Source organism: Plasmodium knowlesi, assembly GCF_000006355.2.
Source record: "Plasmodium knowlesi strain H genome assembly, chromosome: 10".
Taxonomy (NCBI): domain Eukaryota; phylum Apicomplexa; class Aconoidasida; order Haemosporida; family Plasmodiidae; genus Plasmodium; species Plasmodium knowlesi.
The window spans coordinates 1,456,071-1,466,626 of NC_011911.2; the positions used below are offsets into that span (position 1 = coordinate 1,456,071).

General features: G+C 33.1%; 2 protein-coding genes across 2 annotated transcripts; one reads left to right on the forward strand and one right to left on the reverse strand.

The window, feature by feature from the left end:
• Nucleotides 1-1,570: 1,570 nt before the first annotated feature.
• On the forward strand, nt 1,571-3,229 carry PKNH_1032800 (Plasmodium exported protein, unknown function; the record flags this gene model as incomplete). The annotated part of the gene is made up of 2 exons (XM_039114115.1): nt 1,571-1,642; nt 2,810-3,229. 2 exons carry the CDS (start codon nt 1,571-1,573, stop codon nt 3,227-3,229), a joined length of 492 nt encoding a protein of 163 aa, XP_038969735.1.
• A 2,795-nt stretch (nt 3,230-6,024) lies between these two features.
• On the reverse strand, nt 6,025-7,533 carry PKNH_1032900 (Plasmodium exported protein, unknown function; the record flags this gene model as incomplete). The annotated part of the gene is made up of 2 exons (XM_039114116.1): nt 6,025-6,999; nt 7,441-7,533. 2 exons carry the CDS (start codon nt 7,531-7,533, stop codon nt 6,025-6,027), a joined length of 1,068 nt encoding a protein of 355 aa, XP_038969736.1.
• Nucleotides 7,534-10,556: the final 3,023 nt, after the last annotated feature.

Here is a 10,556-nt window from a genome sequence, read left to right on the forward strand (position 1 = left end):
CACATGATGTGAGTACATTTCGTATTCCTTTCTAAACAGCAGGAAGGGTGGAATTTTAGAAGGAAGGACACTTAAGCATGTATATAGAGGACGAATGTAATGATTGAATATACTTATTTCATTAATGAATACATGGTCTTTTAGTAAGGTTATGATAATTTTGTACAATTTTTTTTTTTTTTTTTTTCAATGGATACCTCGAGTACTATATTGGCAATACGGTTATTCCCCTCTCCCCCTCTCACCATGTTTCTATATAATCACAGGAACAAACTTATATAGTATAACGAAGAAAAATGAAGTATTCTTGAATGTTGCGGAATGTACGCATTTTTTTTTTCTTTTTTCTTTTAAGTGAAATGGAAAATACAGATCCGAAGTAAGAATACAAGAGTATTCTGCCTATGTTGTATGGAGTACAAAAATTTTAAGGGGGTAAAAGAAAATAGGAAAGAAGACCCCCTCCCCTCCAATAATTAAAGGAATTGTGCACCTGTCTCGTTCAAGGAGACAATTCATTTATTAAGATTGCCATTGCAATAGTAAGTTAACATAAAGCTTGGAATAATTTTAATTGAATATATTTGTACATGCTCAAATTTACTTCTACAATGTATAAATTATTCTTTACAGAATCTACAATGAACATAAGAATCATGGTAACTTTATTACGAATATATAAATATTCATAAATATATAATTTTCATATATTTCTTGAAATTGTGCTCGTTATTTAATCAGTCTTACTTATATTTGACAAATATCAAGTACATCCTAATCTTCCTTTTTTTTTTTTTTTTTCATTTAAAGTTTTATTCTACAATGAAAGTGTTACACTGCGTTACAGAAAAAAATAAATTTGGGGGGAATTTACGTATTTGTATTTTAACAGAAAAATAATCATGTACAATAAGTTGTTGCACGTTCAAATATGTCTTTTATGGACTCAGTGTGCATTCATTCATACAGTACATGCGCATATATTACTAGCTACTTTATTTATTTTTTTTCATAATTAATGTCCTTATGTTGAGAAAACTAATGATCTAACCTGTTGAATGGATGACTAAATACAGAAAAAAAAAGAAAAAAAAAAAGGGAGGAATAGTTCAAATAAATTATGCACTGTGCAAATGAATTTATGCTTTTCTTTTTTTTTTTCAATAATTTTAGCGACTCCCTTAATAAATCCGTACATAAGAATTTACTTCTATAGGCATTTAGTTACCTATAATCCCTTTTCTTTTTTTTTTTTTTTTTTTTCTTGAGTATATAATATCGTAAATTTGTTTATCGTTTTATTTAATTTTTGTTAGCAAATTATATATATATATATTTTTTTTTTCTCACTTATGACAAGGATACAAAAATATATTTAAAAGAAAAAAAAAAAAAGGAATAAAACCTCATTTTAAAAATAAAAAATAAAAAATAGAATAATCGCACATTTTAAGCATTTACAGAAACAAAAAAAAAAAGAAGCTTCCTACACATTAAGAAACTTTTTTTTTTTATTACACTTAAAAAAACAAATAAAGAAAAAAAAACATTTGAAAGAGAATAAGAAAAAATGGCACCCTTTTCTTTTACCAAACTTTCAATATTAGCTTTCGTACTTTACATCTGGGAATATTCTACCTACGTAAGATGACAAATATTTGTGCTATTGAGAGAATTTTTGTACATATATATATATATATTCATTATTACAAAAGACTACACACTTAAGGCAAAAGGCAGGGAAGAATGAAAAGGAAAGAAAATAAGATAAGGAAGTAAAAGGAAAGGAAAAGCAGGAATAAGGGGAATTGAGAAGGAAGGATTTTCTATCGTTCTCTTCCCCTTTCGTCTTTTTTTCCCTATCTTCCTATTCTTTTTTCTTTTCCCCCCTTATTTTTTATTCCTTCTCCCTTAATCATTAAAAAACCTGAAACTATACCCTGAAACTATACCCTGAAACTATACCCTGAAACTATACCCTGAAACTATACCCTGAAACTATACCCTGAAACTATACCCTGAAACTATACCCTGAAACTATACCCTGAAACTATACCCTGAAACTATACCCTGAAACTATACCCTGAAACTATACCCTGAAACTATACCCTGAAACTATACCCTGAAACTATACCCTGAAACTATACCCTGAAACTATACCCTGAAACTATACCCTGAAACTATACCCTGAAACTATACCCTGAAACTATACCCTGAAACTATACCCTGAAACTATACCCTGAAACTATACCCTGAAACTATACCCTGAAACTATACCCTGAAACTATACCCTGAAACTATACCCTGAAACAGTACTTCCTATTCCCCTGAAACAATTATTTCAACACCCCTACAACATTATTCTAACACCCCTATAACCTTATTCCTACACCCCTACAACCTTATTCTAACACCCTTACAACCTTATTCTAACACCCCTAAAACCTTATTCTAACACCCTTACAACCTTATTCTAACACCCCTAAAACCTTATTCTAACACCCTTACAACCTTATTCTAACACCCCCAAAACCTTATTCTAACACCCCCAAAACCTTATTCTAACACCCCCCAAACCTTATTCTAACACCCCCCAAACCTTATTCTAACCCCCCAAAACCTTATTCTAATACCCCTACAACCTTAATTCCAACATCCCTACCACCTTACCCTAAAACCCGGAACCTTCCCTTCCCTATCCTTTCCAAACAACTGATTTTCCCCTTATTCATTCATTTAACTTATCAACCCATATCATTCCTTTCATTTCATTACATTCCCTTCTCATACCATTCCCTTCCCTTTTTAGCACCAGGATGATACTCGAAGACAGGGCGTGCATGCGTCCCTACAACTCTTTAAGTGTGTTGGTAGAAATTTAGGAAGCACGGAAACAGAAGAAGAAGCTCCATCGAAAAAAAATAAATCACGTAAAGGATTGTTCGGCAAAAAGAGAAAAAAAGATGAAGTGCAGGAGGAAGATCCTGAATCCGAAAATGAGACACCAAATGAAAAAAAAAAGACAACTTCTACTGGTAATGAAGCTAAAGGTACGCGGGGGAATAAGGGGAACTCCAAAGTTACCTCAAGTAAAAGCGGAAATATGGGAAATGTGGGAAGACCAGGAAATACTGGAAATCGCCCATATCGTAAACCCAGGGGAAGAAGTGATATAAAAGATGATGAAGAGTACTTTAGTTCGGATGAAGATGAATTTATTAGGAAGTGATAAACCACTTATAAAGAATCGTAGGAATTTTAGAACAAATCTATCAGGTAAAATAAATATAGAGTAAATGAAGGCTAATGTAATGAATGGTTTAAGCATATTAAATGGAACTGTACTTTTATCACGAATGATATACATATTTTATTCTTATAATGATCCCATGAGAAAAAAGTGGAATATGATCATTTAGAAAAATGATTTATTTATGGTAAGCATACACAGCAAAGGAGTAGAATTGCACAGATGTATTCATAACAGAGAAATGAAATAATATTGAAGATTTCTTTATTTTGCACGGTATGTTCGTTACAGAGTTGCACCATAATGAAGTACCTCTTCGGATGTGAAGCATAAATGACCGCGCGCATTATACATATGTGAAGTGTGGAAAGAGCAGAAATGACGTTTCGTTCTTTCACTTTTTTATTTTTTTTCTTCTTTTTTTCTCTTTCTTTTCAATCTTTTTTTTCTTTTTTTTTTTCCTTACTTTTTTTTCTCCTTCCTTTTTTTTTTTTTATAAAGTTCTAATTATATGAATGTTTAGCGTTCTTCCACACCTTTTTGCGCGGAAACCGTAGTATAGTCCGCGCGCGCATGTCCATACACTTTTTACGAGAACAGGATATAACACCTATTGGGGGCAACTTTTCGCAAACGTGCAAAAAAAGACAAATTTTAAGAGAATAAGAAAAAAAGGAGAAAAAAGAAAAAAAGAAAGAGGAAAAAAAAATATAAGAGGAAAAGAGAAGGAAAGAAAAGGTTTAGGATACCGGGTTTAATGTTTCCACGTTTCAAGGTGTAATGACAACAATATATGGCCTGGTATTTAGATGTTTTACGGGATGATTCTTTTTTCTTTTTCTTCCTCAAGAACAAACAAAAAGGAAAAAAAAAAAAAAAAAGGTGTGTTCTTAAAAAAAAAAAGAATGTTTTTTTTTTTTTTTCTATAAGCAAAAGGTGTCCTTTCACAGAAAAAAAAAAATGAAAAAGGAACAAATGTACCCTAATAATAAATTTGTTACAAAAAAAGAAAAAAAAAAATTTGTCCAAAAGAAAAAAAAGAAATGTGCCCTAATAATAAATTTGTCACACAGAAAAAAATTGTTGTCAAAGAAAAAAATAATTTGTCCCTAAGGAAAAATTTCTGACACAAAAAAAAATTAGCCCAAAGAAATAGAAGAAAATTCTCCAAAAAAAAAAAAAAAAAAAATAATAATGTACCCTAATAATAAATTTGTCAAACAGAAAAAAACGTGCCCTACTAACAAATTTGTCCAAAAAAAAAAAAAAAAAAAAAAAAAAAAGGCGAAAGATCCCCTCTCCTTTTTTCATAATTCTATTAAAAATTAAAATACATTTATATATAATTTTTTCTTCGACGCCTTTTTATTTTTTTTTTCACCCGCCGAATCAGACGTTAATAGTGGTGTTTTGCGATGTATTATTAGAGCAGTTGTGTGCTGAACAGTTGTGTTGTGAACAGTTGTGTAGTGAACAGTTGTGTGTACATTACATTTTCTGAAGGAGCTATTTTCCGTCCAAGTGCCAAACCTAATTTTATTTCCCCCAAATTATGTACTTTGTGCGCAGGGCAAATGAGGTTGAGGGGAAGTATATATACGGAAACTATATCACACGAATGGGCACATTCCTTTCCAGGCACAGACGGAACAACAAATGGAGGAATTATTATTCATTTTGGTTAGGTTTCATCTATGTGCATTAATTATTATTCATTTCGATTAGGTGGCGCCATGGCGTTCATTATTTAGTTCAAGTTGGGTGCGCTGGGCCATTCGAAAAGGGTGGATAGCGCCTAGGTTTATGAGTATATGACCATGTGGTGACTATGCGCCAAAAAGAAAGGGAGTAGGCGAAGTCGCATACATGAATAAATAATCATATATAGGCCTTTAAAAGTAGATCACCCTAAATGGACCTTTTTCCAAATAGGTGTAATAATAAATTGATACAATAATAAATAGGTTAAATCATAAATAAGCCATTACAATCATGTAAGTAGCCTTCTGTTGGGCAGAAGATGCAACACTCTATGAACTTAGTATTGCTCTTACAAGAAGGGGAGGTATGGAGCAATCATCCCATGGACGCATTCAGGTTGTAATTGTAGAGGGGGAGGCAGGAAATGCATAGAGGAGAGCCCATATGGTTCCATTCCTTCGTTGAATAATGGAAGATATCGATCCACCAAACACAACTCCCCCACCGTCTTTTTCTCCCTCCTCTTTTTGAACTTCCACCTTTTGTGCTCATTTTTTATTATGCTTCCTCTTTTCCCTCCTTTTATAGCTTTTCACTTTATGTGCCAAAATATTAGTCCATTTCTCCTTGCTTCGGTTAGTACTTCCATGTGTTAACTTCCGAAGACGATGTAGTACATTTTCAAATGGTACAGTCCATATATATTTTCCTCTTCTTTTATCAACAAATTTGCGAAAAAAATTTTCACATGTCCTCTGGATGCATTCCAAATCGTACATGAGCTCTTTGTTGCATTCTTCTCACCATTTTAACTTGTAATCATCTGGCAAATTATTGTCTTTTGCAACGTTGGAAAACCATTTGTTCAGCTTATTCACCATGGTGTAGTAATTCCTTTCTAAATATATCCCATAGTAAAGATATAAAATAAATGCCTTTCTTTTATTAAACCAAAAAAATAATTCCTGCGGCATTTTTAATATATCTTCGCCTATGAGATTCCTCGAAATGTCATGGGGCGTGGGGATCAAGTAAATGGGAGCACTGATCTGTGCCCTCCTACAATATGGTCCTTAAAAAAGGTACATGCCTCCACAGTAATGTCCTGCCGCAGCTGCATAAGTTGGATAAGTGCAACCTCCATAAGTGTGATAAGGGTAACTTACACACGATGGATAAGTGTAACCCAGATACGTTGGATAAGTGTAACCTACATATGTTGTATGAGGGTGAGCCACATAAGTTGTATGAGGAAAACCTACATACGTTGTATGAACGTAGGATCCAGAACTTTGCTGGGGGTAAGATCCAGAACTTTGTTGAGGATAAGATCCGGAACTTTGTTGAGGGTTGGATCCAGAACTTTGTTGAGGGTTGGACCCAGAATTTTGTTTAGGGTAGGCCCCAGAACTTCGACGAAGGTGGGGCTTCTTATTTTTTCCCGCATGGGACTTGCCAACCAACTTCCTATGGGACCTGTCAAACAGATTTTCGTCGGACTTGTCAAACAGACTTTCATTGGACCCGTCAAACAGACTTTCATTGGATCCGTCAAACAAACTTTCATTGGATCCGTCAAGAAGATTTCTATCGGATCTATCAAACAAACTTTCGTCGGACTTGTCAAACAGACTTTCGTCGGACCTGTCAAACAAACTATCATTGGACGCATCCAGCCGATTCCTGTCGGACTTGTCAACCAACTTCCTATCGGACCTGTCAACCAACTTCCTATCAGACCTGTCAACCAACTTCCTATCAGATCTGTCAACCAACTTCCTATCAGACCTGTCAAACAGACTTTCGTCGGACTTGTCGAATAAGCTTTCGTCGGACCTGCTGCCCACTGCATGTATCCCTGCACGTGGATTCCCCTCCGGCTTCATGTTATTGTGGCCATTTCTGGAAGTGCTGTGATTCTTATTCGTGTCCTGGTTTTCACTCAATGTAAAATCATCTGAAAAGAGCGATAACTCGGACAAACTTCTTGCACACCCAGATGGGTATGTCCTTGTCCAGGTCCCTACCTGCCTTTCTCCATTTAAGCTCTACAAAGAAGAGAACAAAGTAAAATAAAAAAGAATAAAGTATAATAAACTAAGGTAGAATGGAATCAAGTAGAACGAAATGAAGTAAAGTAAAACCAAATGAAGTAGAAAGAAATGGGGTATAATGAAATAAATTAAGGTATTATAAAATAAAAAAAATTAGAATGTAGTAAAGTAAAATAGAAATAAATTAAAATACAAAAAAAAAAAAATAAATAAAAATAAATAAATAAAAAAATAAAATAGAATCACCAAATACTGTGAACGCAATGGAGAATATTAAAGAAGATGACGCCGAAACGGGAAAAGCTAGTAGAGAAGGTTTGCAATGATAAATTTGGACAAAGGGATATATCATAATCCCATACACTGCTGTAGAGCAGATGAAAGAAAAAAGGAAGAAGAAAGAAAGGGAACATGTTTCTTACAACTTCCACGTACCAGGGACACAGTCCAAAGCAGGATAAAGTACACAATAAGTAAAGGGTACACCAACAAACGACGATCCTTGGGATAAACCATTTTCCTTGGCATTCCTTTCTGTGTGGAATTCGTTAAATATTCAGTTAAAGCAGAATATATATATTTTTTCCTTCTTTTTTTTTTTTTTTTTTTTTTTCTTTACTATTATATCATTATTTCAACTGCGGCAAAGTTGGGTGGATACACTTAGCAGCAGAAATTTCTTGCTCAAATGATTCAACAGTTTTTTCTACTCTTTTTTTTCTTGCATTCACTTTAGCGCATAAGTTAACATGAGTATAATGTTTTCAAATTAAAAAAAAAAGAAAAAAAGGGAAAGAGCTTATACTAGGAAATAGTACGCTGCAAAAAATTGTGCATTTTAAACATAAAAATAGCGTTATTAATATATAATAAGAGAGTTACACAACGTAGTTACGAAATAATCGCACTGTAATATTGGGGCATAATACTTATAAACGGAAGTAAAAAAGAAGAAAAAAAAAAAAAAAAGAAAAGAGTGCAATAAATGAATGGAAGAAGAAAAGTAAATTCCTTCCAATTTTTTATTATAAGAGACGGACTTACGGTCGAAATAATTAAAATAATTTGCATAAATACGGAACAATTTTCCTAAAAAGAGAAAAAAAAAAAAAAGGAATGGACCTAAAATATTTCTTTTTCAATTTTTACCAATTTTCTTCCACATTTTCTCTGTATTAAATGGAGCACACTAAATTATAGGAAGTAAAATAATTTCTATGAAATACCAGCAGTCTGGAAAAGTTGTTCATAAAAGTGTATCCTAGTATATAATAGTAACTGAACTGACGTTATAAATTTCTGTTTATCTGCACCAAGAGAGAAAAAAAAAAAAAAAAAAAAAAAAATGCGGGTTATAGCGACACACAGCTAGGTATAAAGTGACCCAGATTTTTTATATGTGCTTCCCCAGATCCCCCCCCCCTTTTCTTTCCTTCTTTCACAGCATTACTACCACGATACTTCATGTTATCGGCAGGGGGGGGGTAATTTCAAAAGGCGCCAAAAAAAAAAAAAAAAAGAAAAATGGGGTCAATCTTTACATGATGGACTGTACCTATCGCCCGGAATAGCTGCACCTGCTTGAACAGTTCGCTGCTCAGTTTTTAATCGTATGTCGTAGCGCCCTTATTTGTTCTTTTTTTTTTTTTTTTTTTTTTTTTTCTCTCTTGGTCGCTCTTTATTCGATTCATTTCAGGTCGAATCACCCAGCACTAGTGCGTTGCGCATACGGAGGATACAGCCTAAACCGTTGTGTATCAACCTCCCCCCTGCTCCGCCCCTTTTTAGGTAATGGGGAAGTACGGGAATTTGCAGTTTCTTCTCCAGCACACGTTAGGCACTGACCCCCCTCTCCCCCTTTTCCTTTTCTATTTTCCCTGCTGCATTCTACTGTGAAATAAACCCAATTTATTTTATTCCAACAATTTCACACACAAATTCATCAGTTGGATCGTTCAGCACACCCCAAAGTGAAATCCATGAGGAAAAAATGAACTTTAACACGCAACAGGACAATGCGGTAAATACGCAAACACTATATTTCGTTCACGTGAAATATACACAACGAAGAGTCATTCGATGAATATTTGTGCATTAGCCTTAAATAAAAAAAAAAACATTTATGAAAAGAGAAAAAAAAAAAAAAAAATCACGCACTGGGTATATAAGCAGACAGAGCATTGCGTAAGCATGTACATTATATGAGCATGTACATTATATGAGCATGTACATTATGCGAGCATGTACATTATATGAGCATGTGCATTATAGGAGCATGTACGAATTAAACTTTTCATGCATACTGTATTGTAACAAAGTGATGAGCGTCATTTATGCATGAAGTCCATAATGGCCTATACCTCCCGTGGAACCTTCATTTTTAAATCCATGAAATCGTTATCGTTCCATGTTCTGTTCATTTTGCTCCTTTTTCAGCGTTGTCCCTTTTTCCGTGACAACTCTGCTCTCGCGATCTGCCATAAAATCGTTTCTTATGTGCAAAAAAAAAAAGAATGTCAGAAAAAAGGATGTTCTTAGAGAAAAAATTATTTTTACCGAAAAAATAAAAACTTAAAAAAGAAAATTGTGCGAGAGCGCATCATCTTTTCTTTTTTTACATAAATTGAAAAAAGAATAGATATGAAAAAAAGGAAAAAAAAAAAATAAAATAAAATAAAAGGAAGAGACGGATGGGGAACTATTCTCACTGAAGAAACAGTTTTATTTATTTACTAAAAATGTAATCATCTGAATGCGAGACACTATTTATCACGCTAAAGAAAAAATTGTGTTATCCTTTATTCCTGCGCATTCCTTTACTTGTCCCTCCTTCCCTTTTTTTTTTTTTTTCTCCGGTGCATTCCTTTACGTGTCCTTCTATCTACATTTCTTCCTTTTCCTTTTCCTTATTTTTTTTTTTTTTTTTTTGGTAAAAGAGAAAATGTGCAGTTATAGACAATAAGCGCATAATTCACGTGTAATACATAATATATAAGTTCCTACGCTATTCACAGAATTTAATTACAAAGCCTACGCCCCCCTCCGCCCTCCAGGCGCGGGGACTAGATTACAACAGTTGTGTTACACATTTAAGGAACACACAATAATAAAAAAAGAAAAAAAATGGAATGGACAGAAAAAGTATTTTTTATTTTATTTTATTTTTTTTTTCTTCTTTTAATTTTTTTTTTCTTTTTTTTCTAAATACACAGAATTAATCACGGCGTTCCGAGTATTCTTGTTTTTTTTTTACTAAATATTCTTTTTCAATTTTTTTATATAAAATATATATATTACTGTGGAATAACATTTCTTATGGAATAAAAAATAGAAAAAAAAAAGAAAAAAAAAAAATTAAATTAAAAAAAAATCAAAAAAGGAATGGACTAATAATGAATGGAGAAATTAATTTATTTCAATTATTTTATAATCAAGGAACGCCATAATCATATGAAATGGAACTAAAATAAATGTATATATGTGTGGAACAACAAATGCAGAGACAAAAAAAAATATGGCGCACGCGAATATTCCAGGAGTGTTAATTTTTT